The sequence below is a fragment of the Triturus cristatus genome, chromosome 1_2 (assembly GCF_964204655.1).
Source record: "Triturus cristatus chromosome 1_2, aTriCri1.1, whole genome shotgun sequence".
Lineage (NCBI taxonomy): Eukaryota > Metazoa > Chordata > Amphibia > Caudata > Salamandridae > Triturus > Triturus cristatus.
This window is the reverse complement of record NC_140580.1, coordinates 222193724-222215035: the sequence shown is the minus strand read 5'-3', so window position 1 is coordinate 222215035 and position 21312 is coordinate 222193724. Positions and strand designations below refer to the sequence as shown.

Sequence of the window (21312 nt, the reverse complement as noted above, 5' to 3'; positions counted from 1 at the left end):
ATTCTGTGGTCCTTTACTATCGAGCTTCGCTCCAGTTTGACTTGTCTCTTACCCCTCGATTGCTGCAACGGACTCCATGGTGGCCCATCCCGTCCAGGTTGGCTGTACTGCAATTGGATTCTGTTGGACTGCAGATTCGAAGGGGCCAAGGCTGAGGGAGGGGGTTTTTCTTGTTGCACATTGATACGTATATGGCTGGGACTGGGACTTGTGACTGTTGGAGGTACATGTAGCAGGGTGTTAGGTCGGGGCCTGGGGTTGGGTGACCGCGGGTAACGATTTTGCTTGTATTGATTAGATCCTTGGCCCTCCTCCGATCAACCGTGACATTCTTTTTCTTTTTCTTCTCTTTCTCTTCTCCTACATTTCGGGTACTCTTTTGGGGCGACAGACACACTGCTAGGGGGGGTAGGCCGTAGCCTCTGCATGCGTGTAGGGTGGGGGGTATATTTCCTTGTTGGTTTTTTTTTTTTTTTTCTATGGGCCTCCTTTTCCTTTCTTTCTTTTCTCTTTTTCTCTTCTCCCTTTCTACTCTTTACCTTTCTCGTTTGCTCTTTCCTTTCTTATTTCTGGGGTCGAGGGGAGGATTGGGAACTTGTGGGTAGTGCTTGGGGATCGTCATGTGATATGCTTCTTTTCTATCCTGATTTCATTGAGTGCGATTGATTACCTTACGGATAATGCTTGCTGACTCTTCTGATGATCGTTGCCCACTATAGTCCTAACTGCATTGCTCTGATTCGGATCCTTCCAGACCTGTTGCTATGGACTTATTTCAAAACTTTATAAAACTTAAACCTCATCATCCTGGCGCTCGGCGGCACAATTGTGTATAAACGTAATCTGGTCTATTCGTGCTTGTACTGATATGCTGCTGAATCGTATAATTGCTTGCTGATGTGCCCTTTATTGTCGAGGCCGGCCTGAGGGTTGTAGGCCCGTATCTGTCTGCGCATACTGTTAAATAAAGGTTTTCCAAAAAAAAAAAAAAAAAAGACGAGAAGGCGTGAAGCCACGGCGCTGCACGGACCTGCGACCCTGCCACACCGCAGAGAGGCACAAACAGAGGGGACGTGGAATGTGAAATTGCGTTTAAGCGATTCGAACTTTTTATTTAGAATTGAATTTAAACTCGCCTCATCCCAATGAACGGCAGCTTCAATGTAACATGCGTGTACACGCTATTTGCCCTGTCCCCGTTTTTTCAGCGGTGAACGTTGATTTGAGTAGTGTGCAGATTGAGAACCATCGCTGAAAATATCATGTTTCCCTTTGCGACAGAAGAGGTCTTAAATGATTGAGGGCCTGTGATTTCCAGGCTCTCTAGAGACTGCGTTACAGTTTCCTGTATACAATTCCCTCGGCCGCTAGGAGGAACACGGTGTGAACGTCAGGTGTGCATGCGTACACGCATCACGACACAACCCTGGCGGCTGAACATGATTCACAATGCGCGAGGAGCCTCTGCTTATCACACGAGCGGGCCACGGCAGACTGGAGGAGTAGCCGTGTTTGCTTAGTGCAGGGAGAGGGAAACACTGCTCTCTCATGGCATTGTATGCAGCACCATAGCAACCCGAAGGCCTGCCTGGAAGCCCAGCGCGCAGGCAGGGGCAGGCAGGACGCGTCCAGACTGCTGCAAGTTACCCCAGTCTAACTCCCCGCTCTTGCACAAATGAAGGGTGTGCTGCTGAACGACCCCAGCGCCTCACGACCGCGAGACCACGCTCCCGCATAAATGAGACGGCTGGGAGACCACCTTGGACGGGCTGTCGCAGGGGGCTTCCTTCAGGATGTGCGAAGTGGCGACTCAGGCGCGCAACACCCATTGGACTCACAGGGCTTCAGCCCCCCCCGTCGTGGGTGGCAGCCCGGGCTGAGACAGCTTCCGGGCACACACACAGCCGCACCCGAGCACTTCACAGGTCTTTAAAAGACCATTTGCATGTTAATGAGGCCTCGCTGTTGTTTCACCCCTTCTAAGAGCCCCTGCAGCTCCACTCTACCGATTGCTTAAAGTTTCAGCCACCCCGAAATTTTTTCGTAGCCCCCCCCCCCCAGAGGGAATCAAAAACACACGCTTCTCGGCGCTATTCGGGGGTATGTAGCGCTATATCATTTAAATCTCGCAGCGCTTCGAACAAGCATTTGCAATGCAATAGGTCTCGCAGTTATACGAGTTTGAGCTATTGGCATTATAAATGACAGTGCCTTTTACTTCTGTTTTAAAAAAAACAAACTTAAATAAAAAGCATTGTCATTTACAATGCCAATAGCTCAAACTCCTATAAATGCGAGACCTATTGCATTGCAAATGCTTGTTTACTTTAGTGATGACAAAAATGCTGCTGCATTTCCAGTCAAAAGCTGCACTTTATTTTAAAGTTCCAGTAACAACAAGCATTGGCATAGCCAATAGGTCTCGCTTTGGTGGGACCTTATAAGTATTTAGTTATGCAGCACAATAGCCTTGGTGCAACATCATCAACTGTTGAATGGCTAAACACTTATAAGGTCCCAAAGGCGAGACCTATTGGCTATGCCAATGCTTATTGTTACTTCAAACTTTAATCACTTTAATGCACTGTCACCTTTAAATTTGACACTGCTATAAATAGTGTTAAAAATTATGGCGAAACAGGTTTGACAAAGACTGCGTGTGCAGTTGAAATGCATTACCTGGATTAGTGTGGCTCTAAAATAAATTCCTTTTTAGCTATCCCGAGCGTGCTGGAGTCTGTTTCTTACAAGGGAACAGTCGTTTCGTTAAGAAATAAATATGTATATATATATCTAACGTACTGGTGTTCACAAGTAGGTAGTTACAGTTAGGATCTTTTTTCTATTTAAAAAGTGTTTTTTCTTTTGCCAATATCATTGGCGCCGTTTGACGAATCTTCGTGAAAATTTCAATTCTAGTGGCCCACTCACTTTAGCTACTGGCTTGAAATTTTCGAGGTGGTCCATCACGCGGGGGCCGAGAAAAAAGTGGGTGCCCCAAAACGCTTTTTCTCCATGTTAATTTGCGTAGGAAACTGTTGACACAGCTACAGCCCAAGCTGCTAAAAGGAATTGCACCAAATTTGGCAGTACCGTAGCTCTTGGTGCAGAGTGCACTCTTTCTGTTAAATGGTGTAAATCCGTTCAGTAGTTACTGAGAAATTTAAATATTTCTCAGATATACAGATATGGCCGTGGAGAATCTGCGAACCCTCCCGATCTTGAGCCTGCGATCTGATTGGCTCCCAACACTTCAAACCAGGAAGCGTTGGTAGCCATCTTGTGAACCGAGTCACAAGAAAAAAGGTTAAAAAAAAACGTTAACAATCTAGAAAGGGAAGCAGGGTAGAAACACCCTGACCCCCTAGGCCTAATCAGGGGGACCCCAAGGCCACAAAAGCATAAAAAAAAAATTGGGGGCAGGATTCGCATTGGATTCGTGAATCTGGCCAAAAATTAATTTAAAAAAAAACAGAACGGGGTCCCGCACTTCGTTTTCTTTAAGCCCCTGGGTGGGCCTGGGGAGAATGATCAAGATATATGCGGCCCCCCAGCAGCCCCGGGGACCGCCTCCTCCCTGGGGCCTTGTTTTCAAACTTAATGCATAGGGGGTTCCTGCCCCCCCCCCCCATGCAGCCCCAGGGACAGCCACCTCTCTGGGGCACTTTATGTTAAGTGGGGGGGGCACGCTGCCCCGGGGACCGCCCACTCCCCGAGGCCTAATTGAAATTATGCTGGAGCCTCCCCACCCCACGGATCCCCGGGGACCACCACCTCCCCGGGGCTAATTTTTGTAAAGCGGGGGAGCCACGCACCTCCCCCTCAGCCCCGGGGACCCATTAAGTAAAGGTGGGGATCCGTTGCAGACACCCGGCCCCAGGGACCATCACCTCCCCGGGGCTACTATGTAGATGGCAGGTGGGCCACAAACCCCCCCCCCCCTCCCCCCTCCAGGAGTCCTCCATTGCCCTGGTGACCACCACCCCCCAGTGCCAGCTCCAGCAATATCCCAGGGTGCCCACCCCTGGGACACTGCAGTTCGCTATGGCATTGCTGGAGCCCTGCTCCCGCCATGCCATAGCAATGTCTGCTTACTTCATGGAAGCGAGAGAGTTGAAAATGCTCTCGCTTCCATGAAGCGAAGTAGAACCGCTTTTGGCCACTCTGCAAACATGCCTCCTGGCACACTACTGGTTGGGGGATGAAGCAGACTGGATCCGAAGAATTTTCCTCCAGCAGTGCTTTTGCGCGTCAGTAGGGGTCATTGGTCGATTCCGCATTCGTCGTTTGCGTTGTGATTGCCAGAATGAGGTAGCGGTATCTACTTAGACGCCGCCCATGCGCGTTGATGTCAGTTCTTTCTTTTTCTGCGCCAGCCAGCGCAGATCCAGAGAGACCGGTACTTCTAGTCACTTTTTGACTGTCATTTTCCGACTTTTGTCGACATCTTTTTCAAGTCGTTTGACTTGTGGTGTACAGGGATGTCACATCAGCGGACAGGCTTCAAAGTTGTGGCTCGTTTCACAAGTTGATGTCCATTACGGATCCGCACCTTGTGTGCCTGTGGTGCTTGGAGCGCGACCACGAACCAAAGTCGTGCTCCGACTGTCGGGCCATGAATCCAAAGTCTTTGCGGGAGCTGTCCCGAAAACTTCTAGATGCCCGACATTTGGCTCCGTGCTGCTCGAGGTCCAGGTCGAGAGGGAGACCGCCGGACTGGTCGCGTAGTAACCACCATCACTCCTCTTCGAAATCTTTGTCTTCGGGTAAGTTGAAGCACAAAAAGAAGGCAAAGAAACACCGTCACTCTTCATGTTCTCCCTATCCGTCGGATGATGCGGGAGTTAGTCGTCCAGCTCTGCCCGCGGAGCCTGTTGGGTTAGCTTCGAGCTTCCCTTTCTTCCTGGGAGCCGGAGCGACCCCAGCCCAACTTTGTAGTTGTTACGAAGCCCTCCACTCTTCATCTTTGGGCAGCTCGACTCCGCCGGAGCTCCATCGGGCCCCTCTGACTCAGCTAGGGGCTCTAGGCCTTTGATGCTGGCGACTTGGCTGCGGCGCCGCAGGGCCCCCAGGGATCCAGGCCTAGATCTGGGTCGGCGCCGGTCGACCTTACTACACCTCCTCCGGCGCCGAATCCATTGGTGACAATTCCGCCCCCCAAAGAACGTCAACCCCAGCCTCCCCCTCGACATGGGCATGGAGCCGGACCGGTGTCGACTGCGCCGCTACCGGCACCGACTGGTACTTTTGTACCTCTGTTCTACCCTGGTGTTCCCTATCGCTTTAAGTGGCAATCAGGGGAAGGTGAGTAGAACTGGGAGGGGTCTGTGGACCCTCTGGCAGACCAGTTGGGAGAACCAGATTGGGGAGAGGAGTTTGGTGAGGCCAGTGGTCTGGACACTTCTCCAGACTTTGGCATACTTTCTTCCCCTACCATGGCTACTGAGGAGGGAGCCTCTTACACTGGTGTTGCGTAGGGCGGCTGAGAACATGAACCTTGAGCTTCCTACGGTGGCGGTCAGGACTAACCTCCTGACCGAGGTGCTTCAACCGGCAGCGGCCTCTTCGGATCCCCTACTGCCGTTAATTGAGGCCCTCATGGATATCCTTCTGGGCACTTGTCCAAGCCCAGCACAGAGGCCCCTGTGGATAGGATGATTGCCCAACGCCACCGCTTGGCCCGGGCGACCCCATTTTGCTCTCCTAACACCCTATCCCCAAGAGCTTGGTGGTCCAAGCCTCAACTTCCAAGAGTGCATTCCCTACTGCTCCACCTGATAGGGAATCCAAGAAGCTGGATCACTTTGGGAAGATGTTTTTCTCTGCTAGCTTAGGACTGCAGTCGGTGAACATCGCATGTCTCTTGGACCGTTACACCCACTCTGTGTGGGACACAGTCGCGCAGGTGCTGCCACAGTGCCCGGAGGAGGCCCGGGCCGTGCTCTCCCGTGCAGTTGCTGAGGGTAGAGATGCAGCGAAGTTCACCATTCTACGTGGGCTGGACACCACCGACTCGCCAGGCTAAGGTCCACTGGCTTTTCAGGTGATGTCCATTCATCTTTTTTAGACATGCCCTTTGATGGCCGTTGCTTGTTTGGCGACAAAGCTGACAACGCGCTTGAGCTCTTTACGGATTCCAGTGCTACTGCCAGATCCTTGGGCCTCGTGACCATCTCTCGCCCTGCGCAGTCTGCTTTTCGCACCTTTTGTGGCTACGGAAGGGGTGCCCCACCACGTTCCACCCAGCGCCACAGTGGGGACGTGGGACCAACGTCACGGGTCTGGGGGCCAGCAGGAGGGCCTGTCCACCAGCGCCCCCTCTGCAGCAGCCTCCAAACCCTCCTAGTCTGACTTTTCAGGGCCACCAGTTTCCAGTGGGTGGCAGGATTAGCCATCACCTCCCCCACTGGCTCAAAATCCCGTCATATAGGTGGGTTTTGCAGATAGTCCGAAGGGGCAACTCCCTCCCCTTCGAAACCACCCCTCCCTCCATGCCACCTGCTTTCCATCGCATGTCGGAGGATCACTTGGCCCTTCTCCGTCAGGAAGTTGCGGCTATCTTGGCCAAGGGAGCCATCAGGCGAGTCCCTGTGCCAGAAGTAGGTTGTAGTTGTTATTCCCACTACTTCCTGGTACCCAAGAAGGACAAAGGCCTGCGTCCTATCTTGGACCTCAGGGACGTCAACCGCTTCCTCTGCAACAAGAAGTTCAAAATGTTGACATTGGCTCCCCACAGAGGCCATCTGTGGGGAGTCTCTCGACAACAGTCTTCCTCCTTCTCCTCCCCTGTCCCCACCACCGGTACCAGGGGATAGCAGCTCTAGATCCCCCATCTTGGAGCATGCTGGTCCTGTTGGGGGCCGGGTGTCACATTTTCTGCAAGATTGGAAGTCGGTCACTTCAGACCGTTCGGTATTGAATCTTGTAGAAAATATGTACGCCGGTCTTTTTCAAGAGTTTACACCTCCTTACCCTCCTCGCCAGGGCTGGTGTTCAGTGGACCATTTGCTGCTCTTGCAGCAGTAATTTCTTGCCTTGCTGCAGAAAGGTGCGATAGAGCTGGTCCGGGAGCAGAGGCGGGTGGGAGGGCCAGTTTTGTTACAGGGGATGTTAAGTAAATCAAGCCAGAGAATAAGTGTGTATGGAGATATGTGCAAGAACTGATGAGAAGACTATGCATGTATGTCAATGCTTTATTTTAGAAAAACGAATAAAATCTGGTTGTAAAAAAAAAGAGGTGGTTCCGGAGCAGGAAAGGGGTCAGGGATGCTACTCCTGTTCTTTCCTGATCCCTAAGAAGGTCAGCCGGTTGAGACCGATCCTGGACCTCTGGGTTTTTAATTTTTACTGCAGGCAGGAAAAGTCAAGATGTTGGCCCTAGCTCGTGTTCTTTAGGCACTGCAGCAGGAAGACTGGATGGTGTTGATCGATTTGCAGGATGCGTATTTCCACATCTCTATTCTGAAGTCTCATCGGAAGGATCATCGGTTTACGGTAGGGTCTCAACACTACCAGTTTGCGGTCTTTCCTTTCGGTCTCACTTCCACACCACGCGTCTTCACAAAGGTGATGGTGGAAGCACATTTCAGAAGGCCAGGGATTCCAGTTTTCCCCTATGGTGATGACTGGCTGCTCAAAGCCAGAGATGGTGCTGCGTCACTTGCCGTGCAATTGTGATGTCCTCGTCAACGTGGGAGATCTTCAAAAATAATTTCCGTGGAATGCTGGCGCAGGGGTAATTCAAAAGGTGAGGAATCCACAGGCAGATACTGTATCCACCAGACAAAGCGCTACCGAAGGTAAGTAACTTGTTCGTTAGGTGCCAAGACCGTAACGTTTGGAAACCGCCCCGTCACAAATTCACTAAAAATTAACATAAAAAGCAGGTGGAGTGACATTATAGGCATGTGGTGGAACAAGACACGAGCTAACATAAAAAAAAGTGAAATACTTAATTTATAGTTTAGTAAACTAACTTAAACTCTCCCCTACATCATGCACTGCTTATGACCTCACATATTACATCTCTCATTGCATGTTCAATTACATAATTCATGACCTCAATCATGACATCTGTCATAGCCTCCGGCCAGACCTTGCATCCACTCCGCATCAGGACTTGAACTGAGTGCCTAGACTCCAGTGAAGCCCTGCACCCAATCCTCCATGAGCATAAAACCTCAACTGCACACAATCTTCAGCCATATGTACGACAAATTTGACACAGAGCTTAGCCTTTGGCCAAGACATGTGCCCACCACTCTATGAATACATAACACCCTACTTGCTCAGCATTCAGCCCTTAATCAGCGATTGTTGACCAAAGTGGCTGTTGTTCATTGTTTCGTGGCCAGCTCTCCATAAGTGACCTATCCCCACTGTGCCAATCCTTTAGGTGTATAGAAATAAAAAGACAGTGAAACCCATCAAAGTGCTTCACTTCTGCAATATTGAATTTCTTTTCCATATTTCTAAGTTTATAAGAGTGCAACCATTGATTTGGGTTGTTGTATTCCTTCTTGTTCCCAAAGCCTATAGCACAATTCCAGAATCGTTGATTGGTCTCAGTAATTTCAACAATGTTATTTAAATATAATCAATGATGTCGTTTAGAGTGTCATATGTGAGATGATATAATAATGACAATAGCTGTGCGTGATGGGGGCCCATCTTACAGTTTGTTCTCTAAATTATAGCTGTTTGTTTCAGCAGTTTATTTCAACATTAGCTTGTGTCTCATTCCAATACCCAACTATAAAGTCACTTTAACTGTTGGGTTTGTCAGTAACCATACACGTACGGAGTGAAGTGAGTCACAATTATCCTGTTTAATAAATTACTCTTGCTGACCGAAAATTGAGATGTGGTATGACGTTCTATAGTTTACAGACCTCTGAGGCTCTGGGTCTAGTTCTAGACTCCAGTTTTGGATAACGCATGGATACTCACAAACTTTCTCTCGGGGCCAAATTTACAGTGTGGTTTATGGCCGAGGGCCGCACCGTTGAGGGCGGGGGCAGTAGGGTGAGGGGGCGGGGCTAGAGCAAAAAAAAAAAACTATGCCCATGAGTTTGAACACAGGCCCCTGCAGCGGACGCCTTCGTCCACTGAGCCACCAGACCCGGCATACACACATCTCCAGACCCGGCATACACACATCTCCAGACCCGGCATACACACATCTCTCTCTCTGTCTCCCTCCTTCTCTCTATCTCTCCCTCCTTCTCTCTCCCTCCTTCTCTCTCTCTGTCTCCCTCCCTCTCTCTATCACTCTCCATCCCTCTCTCTCTGTCTCATTCACTCTGCTTGTCTCCCTCCCTCTCTGTCTCCCTCCCTCTCTCTCCCTCTGTCTCCCTCTCTGTCTCTGTCTCCCTCTGTCTGTCTCCCTCTATCTCACTCACACTGCTTGTCTCCCTCTCTCTGTCTCCCTCTCTCTGTCTCCCTCTGTCTGTTTCCGTCTCTCTTTCCCTCTCTGTCTCCCTCCTTCTGTCTGTTGCCCTCCTCCCTCTCTCTAGCTCTCTCTCCCTCCCTCTCTCTATCTCTCCCTTTCTCTCTCTCGCCGTCTCCCTCCCTCTCACTATCATTCTCTCTCATTCTCTCCCTCCCTCTCTCCCTCTGACTCCCTCTGTCTCACTCACTCTGCTTGTGTCTCCCGCCCTCTGTCTCCCGCCCTCTGTCTCCCGCCCTCTGTCTCCCGCCCTCTGTCTCCCGCCCTCTGTCTCCCGCCCTCTGTCTCCCGCCCTCTGTCTCCCGCCCTCCCTCGGTCTCCCGCCCTCCCTCGGTCTCCCGCCCTCCCTCGGTCTCCCGCCCTCCCTCGGTCTCCCGCCCTCCCTCGGTCTCCCGCCCTCCCTCGGTCTCCCGCCCTCCCTCGGTCTCCCGCCCTCCCTCGGTCTCCCGCCCTCCCTCGGTCTCCCGCCCTCCCTCGGTCTCCCGCCCTCCCTCGGTCTCCCGCCCTCCCTCGGTCTCCCGCCCTCCCTCGGTCTCCCGCCCTCCCTCGGTCTCCCGCCCTCCCTCGGTCTCCCGCCCTCCCTCGGTCTCCCGCCCTCCCTCGGTCTCCCGCCCTCCCTCGGTCTCCCGCCCTCCCTCGGTCTCCCGCCCTCCCTCGGTCTCCCGCCCTCCCTCGGTCTCCCGCCCTCCCTCGGTCTCCCGCCCTCCCTCGGTCTCCCGCCCTCCCTCGGTCTCCCGCCCTCCCTCGGTCTCCCGCCCTCCCTCGGTCTCCCGCCCTCCCTCGGTCTCCCGCCCGCCTTCGGTCTCCCGCCCTCGGTCTCCCGCCCGCCTTCGGTCTCCCGCCCTCGGTCTCCCGCCCTCGGTCTCCCGCCCTCGGTCTCCCGCCTTCGGTCTCCCGCCCTCGGTCTCTCTCTATCACTCTCCATCCCTCTCTCTCTGTCTCATTCACTCTGCTTGTCTCCCTCCCTCTCTCTGTCTCCCTCCCTCTCTCTCCCTCTGTCTCCCTCTCTGTCTCTGTCTCCCTCTGTCTGTCTCCCTCTATCTCACTCACACTGCTTGTCTCCCTCTCTGTCTCTGTCTCCCTCTATCTCACTCACACTGCTTGTCTCCCTCTCTCTGTCTCCCTCTCTCTGTCTCCCTCTCTCTGTCTCCCTCTGTCTGTTTCCGTCTCTCTTTCCCTCTCTGTCTCCCTCCTTCTGTCTGTTGCCCTCCTCCCTCTCTCTAGCTCTCTCTCCCTCCCTCTCTCTATCTCTCCCTTTCTCTCTCTCGCCGTCTCCCTCCCTCTCACTATCATTCTCTCTCATTCTCTCCCTCCCTCTCTCCCTCTGACTCCCTCTGTCTCACTCACTCTGCTTGTGTCTCCCGCCCTCTGTCTCCCGCCCTCTGTCTCCCGCCCTCTGTCTCCCGCCCTCTGTCTCCCGCCCTCTGTCTCCCGCCCTCTGTCTCCCGCCCGCCCTCGGTCTCCCGCCCTCCCTCGGTCTCCCGCCCTCCCTCGGTCTCCCGCCCTCCCTCGGTCTCCCGCCCTCCCTCGGTCTCCCGCCCTCCCTCGGTCTCCCGCCCTCCCTCGGTCTCCCGCCCTCCCTCGGTCTCCCGCCCTCCCTCGGTCTCCCGCCCTCCCTCGGTCTCCCGCCCTCCCTCGGTCTCCCGCCCGCCCTCGGTCTCCCGCCCGCCCTCGGTCTCCCGCCCGCCCTCGGTCTCCCGCCCGCCCTCGGTCTCTCCCTCTCTGTCACCTCACCCGCTGCTCTCACACCCTGCTGTCCTCATCACCCTCTGTCACCTCACCCCTCGTGTGTCACCCCGGGCACACTCAGCCGCCCCGAGTACTTCACAGGTCTTTAAAACCTGAGGCTTTGTTGTATTTCACCTCTTCTTAGCGCCCCTGCATCTCCACTCAATCAGAGGGGAGATGCAGGGGCGCTAAGAAGAGGTGAAATACAACAAAGCCTCATTAACAAGTGAATGGTCTTTAAAAGAATCGCCCGGCCCCCACAGCTCCGCGCTACTGCAACAGGCGGGGTCTGCTGACACTTTTTTTTGTTTTGATTTTTTTTTTTAAAAGCACAGGTACGATGTCTGCAAGGTCCGGGGGCCGTACTACGAGTACCCGTGACTGATAACGCATCTGAGCTGGAGATCAAGTATTTTCTTTCTCCCATCTACCTAAATCTCTATTTGAGTATATCTCAGGTGACACTCGCTGTTCCATTAGTTAAGTCTAACAGGCAACCAAATTTCCCATATTTGCCAAAATGATAGCTACATCATGGGACACGGTATTGGTATTTAAAATCGAACATTTTAAAGACGTGATTACATACACAGAACAATCATACTGACATCCTGTCCATTGATTTTTTTTAAAAAAAATTTAATCTGTTTTTATTGATTTTTCCAATTACATTTGCATGAGCACGGCTCGCTTCTGTACTGAATCATACATCATAGCACGAATTCCTGATAGAATTACATGTCAAATGCGAGGTAGAGCTTTGCAACAGTTCCTGAAGTGCTTGCCGCACCAGATTGTACGTAAGTCCCATGAACAGCTCAGACCATGAACATAGCAAATTACAGTACATTGCAATGAAACACAGTTACATCAAAATGTCGCTTGAGGTCTCCCAACCGGATCCATACGGGCTTCTAAACAGATATCAATGGAACGAAACGGGTATAAACCCAACAACCTCAACCTAGACCAGTTCCATTATGAATGTACCTATCCCCGCTACCCTTCTATTCCCCCTCCCCCATGTCACTGTGCAGTGTCACTGTGCAGTGGCTTAGCTGTTGCTCCCAACCATGTGCCTAGGGGCGCTTTCTTATGGTGCCTGTTTTAGGTATTGGTCGTACGTGGAACACTACGATCCTGCTCCGGCAGAGCTCCCATTTCATGTCCTGGATGTGTATCCCTCCCCTCAGGCCGTCCCCCCAAGCCTGCCTCCTCGACTCGCCTGAGCGCCTGGAGCAATTCCTCCCATTGTGCCGCTATGGGCGTCTTCCTCAACCCCAGTGTCTTCTCCCGACGAATGGCGGTACCCTCCGCTCCGGCCCACACGGAGAGCGAGTACCTCCATGCCTGTGGGTGGGGTGGATCCTGTGCTTTCCACCTCCTGGTCAGAAGGGGCTTTGCGACCGCAAGCCCCAGGTCTAGAAACCGGGATGTCACTTTGGTGGTCGGGGTTCTGTGGAAGTGGTGCAGCAGGTAAACTGTCCAGTCAAAGGGTATGTCGCGACCTGTACTAATGCGCAGTGACTCACTGATTGTGTGCCAGTATGTGTGTAATTTGCAGCAACTCCACAGCATGTGAACTAGATCAGCCCCGGCTCAGCGCATCTAGGGCATAACACGTCAGTGCCGTGAAAGTACCTGTTGAGAGCCGCGGGGGTGAGATACGCCCTGTGCACAACGAACAACTGTATCTGTCGGAGGCGCATGTTTCTGGGTATGCGCACCGGACCTTTCAATATTCGTTCCCACTCTTTATCCGCCAGCTGTCTCCCCAGATCTTGTTCCCACTTGCGTCTGAGCGGCTCTAGGGTGATCGCCGTGTGTGTGCGTAGTGACGCCGCGAACCAACAGACCAGGTGTCGGCCTCTCCCCATGACGTGTAGATACTGTATGGTAAGGTGTTGGCTGGGTTCTATGGACATGTCTCCCCATTAATGAATGATGAGTTAAGAATTGTCCCGGTGGCAATCCCCCGTCCTCGACCAGAGAGTCGTACGGGAGGAGCACGCCATCTCGGTACAGGTCGCCCAAGGTCTGTATATTCGCATCCTGCCAGTGTGCAAGCGCAAGGGAGGTGAGCAATCCCATCCCTCTAGGGGAACCCTCCAGCTGTATTGCCGGCACGTATGGGACCACATCTCTGGTGAGGAATAAGCTCCTACGGTAACATCGATATGCCACCGCGAGGAGGAGCGGGGTCGGCGTCGCAGACCTGGTGGCTGGGTGGAACAGCACCAGCAGCTGCTCCAAAGAGCGTGGTGGCAGCGCGGACGCGGTGTCCTCCGACCCCTATCCGCCAACCAGCGAGCTATCCACTGCAGCTGGGCTGCTAAGTAGTAGTGCTCAAAGCAGGGCACGGCAAGGCCCCCCTGGTCCGTAGGGAGATAGTTTCGTTAGCGACATCCTATGCCTGCTGTTCCCCCAAATGAAGTCTCTAAGTAGTTGCGACAATTTAGCATAAAAGGCAACCGGGATATATAAAGGCAGGTTAGCGAAATAGTACAATAACCGTGGAAGGATAACCATTTTGGACAGCGCTACTCTACCCGTGACTGTTAGCGGCAATGTGCTCCAGAAGCGCACCTGTGACTTTATGGCCGTGAAGGCCCTGCCCAGGTTACCGTCAAATAGGTCTGCCGGCTGACGGTAGATCCGGAGTCCCAAGTATCGAAAGGTATCTCCTCTCCACTGTACCCTAGTGCCATTTAGGATGTATCCGGGGTCCTGCCGCCCCTCGCCGAACGCGTAGAGGCAGGATTTACTGGCGTTCACCCGAAGACCCGAGATAGTGGCAAAGTCGTGCAAGGTACGGGCTAACTGAGGGGGGATATCGTCTATATCCCTCACATACACCAACAGGTCGTCGGCATAGAGCGACACCTGGTGCACTGCATCCCCTAGTGGTATGCCAGCCCCCAGTGCCTCTCGTAAGGTCGCCGCCAGAGGCTCCATCGCCAAAGCGAATAGGAGTGGCGAGAGCGGGCACCCCTGCCGGGTGCCCCTACAGATGGGTATGGCGCCAGAGATGTACGGGCCCAATCGCACCCTCACCGTGGGGTTCTTGTATAAAAGGCCCACCAATTGTAGGAAGCCCAATCCAAGGTCATAGCGCAACAGCAGCGCCGAAAGGTAGCGCCACTCCAGGCAATCAAATGCCTTTTCCAGGTCCAGTATAAGGCAGCCCGCTTTGGGCCACTCTTGTGTACTATCCGCAGCTACCCTGAAAAACCTCCTCAGGTTCAACGACGTGCTGCGCTTTGGCACAAAGCCGTTCTGGCCCCCGTGGACCAGGCGAGAGACCATCGGCGCCAACCGCTCCGCCAACACCTTAGCGAGGATCTTGCAATCAACGTTAAGGAGCGCCAGCGGCCGATAGGATCCCAGGTCCGTGGGGTCCCGATCTGGGTTGGGCAGAGACACCAGATAGGCTTCGCGCATCGCGGTGGGTAGCTCGCCCGTCTCAAGCGCCGCTGTGTACAACTTGTGGAGGCGCGGCACCAGGGGTTCCCGGAACGCTTTGTAGAACTCAGTGGGCAGGCCATCCGGGCCCGGTGTCTTCCCAGAGGCCATGGAGGAGATCGCGTCCCCTATTTCCTCCAGGGTGAGGGGCAATTAAGGACCTCTTGGTGCGCGTTGGAGGCCGTTGGCAGCTGGGCTTGTCCGAGGAACCGCTCTAGGTCATCCCCCGAGCAACGGACTTTTGTGCGGTACAATTGTGTGTAGTGGTCCACCATAACCTTATGAATCTCCCTTTGGGTATACACAAGGTCTCCCTCCGATGTGCGCATCGCTGCGATCGGGGTGTGGGTGCCTTCTTGTTTTAAAAGCCAGGCGAGTAGACGTCCTGCCCTGTCCGCCGCGGCGTGTGTGCGGGCTGTGTGTGTCGCATAATTCAGACACCTCAAGCGCTCTAAAAGTGTTGTATGTTGCGTCCGGAGATCGACCAAGTGATTTGCGTGTCTGCCGCTGCCCTCCCCCTCCCGCTCGTACTGCAGCAGTTGGGACTCGAGGTGGGTGAGTGACTGCGCCAGCTGCCTTCGCATACTCCACATGGCCCCCAAGCAGTGACCCCGGAGCGTTGCTTTAAGTGCATCCCATTCCACCATCGCATTGCTCGCTGTGCCTTCATTAAGCTCAAAATATGAAAGGATAGCATTCCCCACTGAGGAGCCGAATTCAGGGTCCTCCAGCGCAGTAGGTTGGAGCCGCCATGTGGGTATGGGAGGCCGATCCGCGTCCCAGCTGAGCTGGAGCCACAGGGGATTGTGATCAGAATGCGTCCGCCCCAAGTATTCTGCTTTCACCACCAGCGGTAGCAAAGCCTGAGACCCCACCACTCTATCCAGTCGCACATGTAGGTCGTGCGTCCTTGAATAGTAGGAGTAGATACGGTCTGTGGGGTATAGGGTCCGCCAGATATCCAGTATCGCCCAGTGTGAGAGCCAATCAGTCAGTGCCTGTGCCGTGGAGGCAGCTGACGTTGTGCGAAGAGGAGGAAAGGACCTGTCCAGGTGCACGTCGAGCACGGAGTTGAAGTCCCCTCCTATCAGCCAGGGGAGCCCGGCGTAAGGGGTTAGTTCCAGCGACAGTTGTGTGAGGAAGGGTATTTGGTCGACATTCGGGGCATAAATCGAAGCCAGCAATACGGGTTGACCATTAAGTGTGCCCCGTACAAGGGTGTACCTGCCGTCAGGGTCTATCGTCACGCCCGTACTGACGAACGGGACTCCCGCCCTAACCCATACAAGGGTGCCCCTGGCATGCGCCGAGTACACGGTACCGTACACTTGACCTCTCCAACGCCTCTGCAGCTTATCTAACTCCGGCTGTGTCATGTGTGTCTCTTGTAGGAGAGCGATTCCGACTGAGTGTCGCTGGAGGTAGGCAAAGATGGAATATCTCCGTGTGGGGGTATGCATGCCTCGTGTGTTGCGCGTTAGCATGCTCACGTGGGTCATGATTGAAGTGGGTAGTCACTAGGGGAACCAGGGGCGGGACATGTGCCAGTAAACATGCACTACGATGAATTGTGGAAGCTCTGGTCTGAGGTAACAATAACAACGTGTTAACGGTGAAAAACATAACGGCTGGGGCGAACTTTGCGAGTGTGTCTGTCCAAACTTACGCTACCTTGCGCAGGTGAAAACTAGGTCAGGGTGTGACCCGGAGGGGTGTGCGTGTAGGTAACAGCTTGCTGTCGCTATCCCCCTGTGTCCCGTGTGTGCAGTGCGCCATTAATGAGTGTCGCCAGTATTGGCCAATGCGGTTAGCGAGATACAGGTGAGGAGCAAGGGGGACCGCACGCGCTATCTACTGCCTCACGGAGGGACCCAAGGGATGTACGACAGTAGACCGGGTGGCTCCCCCAACCAGCCCGGCAGGCCCACACAGTTGACTGCACCGCCAACCCTCCCCCGCCCCCCGCCGGTTACAGCAACAGACAATTAGATACTTGCATGAGCGGTGAGGCATGAGCAGCCTCTCAGTCCAGAATACCGTCTGCAGTTTGCAGGGTAACCTCTGGCCCGCAAAAGTCCTCAGAGTTTGCCGTTGACGGCGACGATGAGCCGCTCACCACCACCTGGGCTTGCGATTGTCGTAACTGCCTTCAGCGCATTTTGACATTCCAGTCTCATTTTCTCCGGTGTTGGGGCTGCTGCTCTCGGCGCCGCCTCGCGCATGGTCCCACGCCGTCGGCGCCGCCTGTCCCTCTTGCCCGGCTGGGTGCCATCTCCTGAATCAGCCGGCCTCGGTCCCTTCTACAGCCCGGACTCCTCAAGCCAGTTCCATACCTCTGCTGGCGAATCGAAGTAACGGGTTTTACCTTTTTCCACCACTCGCAGTCTGGCGGGGAACAAGAGCGAGTACGGCAATGTCAGTTCCCTGAGCTGACGTTTCACTGCCATGTAGTTGTTTCTGCGGCGTTGCACCAAAGCAGTGTAGTCCGGGAAAAACATGACTTGACTGCCGCCCACAGAGAGACCGTTCATATCTCGAACCTCTCGTAGCACTGCATCTCTGTCCCTATAGTTGAGAAGTTTGAACAGGAATGGGCGCGGTCTGGCTCCCGGCCGAGGCCTCTGGGTGGGTACCCGGTGGGCTCTTTCCACCGCGAATTGGGCTGACAACTTTCCCGGCGGCATGAGTGCGTGAAGCCAGGTCTCCACATACTGTTCCGGATCTCGCCCCTCTTCTTCCTCCGGCAAACCCACAGCACGGATATTATTGCGGCGGGAGCGCCCTTCCGCATCTTCTGCCCTGTCTTCTAATGCGTGAATGCGGTCCAACATATCCTGCAGAGCAGCGGCGTGACTGCGGGTGACTGGCTGCAGTTCTTTGAGTGTTTGCCCTTGGGTGGCAACTGTGTCCGCCATCTTGCGGTGGTCCGCATGCAGAAGCGTGAAATCCGAGGTGACTTTGTTGATTCGGTTTTCCAGAGATGTCCTGGTGTGATCTAAGGCTGCTCCTAAGGCTGCTCCTATTTTCTCCACCGCGGCAAGTACAGAGTCCATCTTTGCCGTGAGCGCCGTGGATGTCAGCCCTTCATCGGTCTCGCCTCGCAGGTGCGTGCGGTCGGGAGTAGTCGTGCGCAGCGGTCCCTGCTGCATCTTGGCACGCATGCAGCCCATCACCAATTGCTGCGCCGTGGGCATCTGCCGCCAGCACCCAGGAGGGGACGCGCCTGCAGCGCGGTCGCGTCAGCCGTGGCGAAGAAAGGACGACTGGCTGGCAGGTGGGGTCTGCCCAGTCGATGCACGCAGAGGGAGGACCCCAGGCGCCACCCCGGCGCGGGAAGCCACACGCACATGAGTCCGTGCGGGCTCCGCGGGTGACGGTCCGCAGCTGCCCCCAGCAACAGGTCCGCACTCAGAGAGATCCTCCGTCACGCCACCGTAGCGGCAGAAGTGTGCGTCAGGTGCGGGCACCTCTTCCCGCGGGGGCAACGATCAAACCCCAGCCGCGTGCCTACGGGCTGACACCAGGCGGGGACCAGAAGGGGCAGCGCGCGTGGGCCGGCGAAGGCTATCACACTCCAGGCCAAGGTCCAGAAGCGGGGCGTGGGCTCCTCGTCAAGGGACAGTGTTGCACCCCGTGTGGCAGTCGCAGTTGCCCCTCCCGCGGCCGCTTCCTCCGGCTGGGCAGCAGCCAACAGACGCCACTCGCGGGGCGCAGAGAAAGTCCAGGGCGTCAGTACAGCCGCTGGGTGCGCCTCCCGCCGCAGGCCAACCGCCCACGCCTCTATGAAGGGCCAACAGCAGTTCCAGCTCGGCGCACCCCACAGTCGCGCTCCGCCGATCCCAGTTGCAGCGCCAGCAGGTCCACAGCAAGAAGCGCCGCATGGGCCCAAAGCGCGCTCTTCACCCCACTCGGCTCCGCTTCCTCAGCGTCCGCCGGGAGGCCAGGGCAGGTGCCCCCAGGGGGTCCTTCTTTCTCCCCCCCCCCCCTTACTCCAGGGGGGTGGCGTCCGCGTCTCGCTCAGTCTCACCTCCTATATGCTCCACACAGCAATCGCCAGGCGCCACGCGTGGTCTCCGGTGCCAGCAGTCGCAAGGCTCCCGGGGTGTCGCAGCCCCCTGCCGTCTCTCTCCTCCGCTAATTCCGGCAGCCGTCGTCGCCAGGATGTGCTCTCTGCCTGGGCCGCCAGTCAGGCAACAGGGCACCCTGCACCGGTAATCCTCTGCAGGGCCCCGCATACCCCTCCTTATGTCCCCGCCTCGGACTGCCCGCGGTCTCCCCTGGGCTATGCCCGCTCACCGGCCTCCGGCTCCAGGGGTCCACCTGCCGCTCCCGCGTCGCGTCTGGCAAGCCTCTCTCAGCTCGTCAGCGTGGCCGTCTCGGGTCAGCGTCTGCCGCGGTGGGCGCCGCCGTGTGCCCTGGCTCCAGCCGCGCTCCACGCGTCTCCCCTGCTTGCTCCGTCGCCTTAGGCCGCACTCCGTCGTAGTTCCACAGCCCGGTCACGGAACTGGCGCAGCCCCAAACTTCACAGACGCCTCCGCTCGATGTCACCACTGTCCCGCTAGCTGTCAGCGTGGAAGGCAGCACCTCAGGATCACTTTTAAAAGGATAAGTCGGGGATGTCAAGCAGGGCTCTACAGACTTGCGTCCGCGATTGTGGCTGGCTAGCCACGCCCCCCCCCTGTCATCCTGTCCATTGATTTGCAACTCAGCAGACTTCATCCCCTTCAAGAAAAACATGGAAACTCTGTTCATGTGTTTCTGTGGATGAGAATCATGATCATCCTAGTGGTCCTTTTGTATTACTTCCCCCAAACACTTGTCCCTACCCTATTCCTTGCCTAATAACCACTGCTTCCTTATATGCCCTTTGCTACAGGGCTTTGAAAGCGGTCCTGATCCTTATTAGCAGTCTATGAATAAAGCATTACCTGGCACGGCTAAAGGACCTGAATAAGTATCTACACAACGGAGTGCTTTGTGGATAATGGTGGTCGACTTAGTATGTGTACAAGAAATAAAACACAAGCTTAAGCCTCTACTTAAATGACCCTACACACCTTATACAGTTAAATAATGATTCTACAAAGCACGATGAATGCTGAAAAGGATGTGAATAAGTCTAATTTTCAAGTACACAATTATGTAACAAGGGATGATAGTGAGTGATCCAGCGGTAATATTGCTTGTCTTTCTAAAAAGAAAGAGCCCAACTGGAACATGACCAAGTTTATTGGTTCAAAAGTTGCATGGCAGTATTCATGTGTATAGTTTAAGTAGAGTGAATATTGTTAGTATTTTGAAATATGTATGACAGTACCTATAAAAAGTTTCTGAAATCTAAACATTCTTTTAACTCTCTTAACAGACTAAAGTGGACCTTGAAAGCAACTCTCTGCCTGCAGCCATTCGTAGCTCAGAGGAGCGCCTGTTGAAGGGAGAAATATATCTGTTGGAGAATGGATTGAACATATTTTTGTGGGTGGGAGCAAATGTGCAGCAGACACTGATCCAGAATCTGTTTGGAGTGTCATCTTTCAGTCAGATTGACTGTAGTATGGTAAGTAATAAACATGTGGAAGACCAAGCAGGAAGATCAGCCTAAAAGTGTTTCTGGTCTTTGTTTTCTATTTAACGATAGTGAATCCAACTAGCATCCCATTGCTCGTAAATGTAAAATTACATTTGGAGCTCAAAATTGTATGTGGATCACTAATTTGTAGCATCAATTAACTAATATTCATTACGGATGTTAGGAGATGGGTGGGACAGTGTTGACCTTTATGACCTGCTTATATTTATTGTGATTTCATATATAGCAAAGGGTTTCTTTTTTTTTAGCTCTGATGTAACCGCATAATTAGAGTAATTAGAGGTGGATTGAGGACGCAGTATGGTGTTTCTGCATGGGTAGCATTTTAAAAGTAAACTGCTCAACACATACCACCAAATCAAGTTGTATACTATAGCCTCCATGTAATTTATGGCCCAAGAGAAGGTCATGACTTCAAGATAATGTTACATACCTCATGGTGTTTTGATAGTTGGTAGAAGAAATAGAGGGATGAAAATAGCAAGTAGGCAAAGCCTACTTTCGAGGGAAGATTCCGCAAAAAAAAAAAATGGTACCCGTATGTGCTCACCCTAAAAAATATTTACCATGAAAATATTACTGCTAAATCTCTTGGCCAAAACCTGACCAACTATCTGATTCAAGGAAAGTTTTCAGGCAACTCTGCTTGCGAATGACATTTTTCAAGTCCTAGCCATTCTCCTGTTGGGATTTTTATTTCGTGTATGGTGGAATGCCAGAGAACGCATGTAACATAATGTCTTCATTTTCTTTTGTAGTACCCCGTAGGTCTTCTGCTTGTTCTCTTCAGAGCACTATAATACATCATTATGTGATGTGCATGTGGTGATTTTTCAGGCTCTAGTAAGTACTGGTAGGAATAGTTACTTTTACTTAAAGGTTACTGGTTACAAATAATATACCCCATCCAGGAGCTTAGCAGCTTTGCTAGGTCCTTCTTCCAACTGGCATCTGTGGCCAAAACTAAAGGCGCAGTGGTAACAAAGAACAACATGACATCACTCATCACACAGGTGACTAGAGATCACAACTTGATTGTAATAAAATTATAGTTGGGCTTTTATACTGGGACCTTATGCTCCCA

The 21312-nt window shown here is 53.7% G+C and overlaps 1 protein-coding gene across 10 annotated transcripts in view; it reads left to right on the top strand.

Moving 5' to 3' along the window:
• SEC24C (SEC24 homolog C, COPII component) overlaps window positions 1-21312 on the top strand; it is a 1178749-nt gene that overhangs the window by 1013927 nt on the left and 143510 nt on the right. For all 10 annotated transcript variants that reach the window (XM_085603503.1, XM_085603507.1, XM_085603502.1 and 7 more), the window contains one exon: window positions 20004-20195. In XM_085603503.1, coding sequence (XP_085459629.1) covers window positions 20004-20195 — 192 coding nt within the window. The remainder of the gene's footprint in view (window positions 1-20003; window positions 20196-21312) is intronic.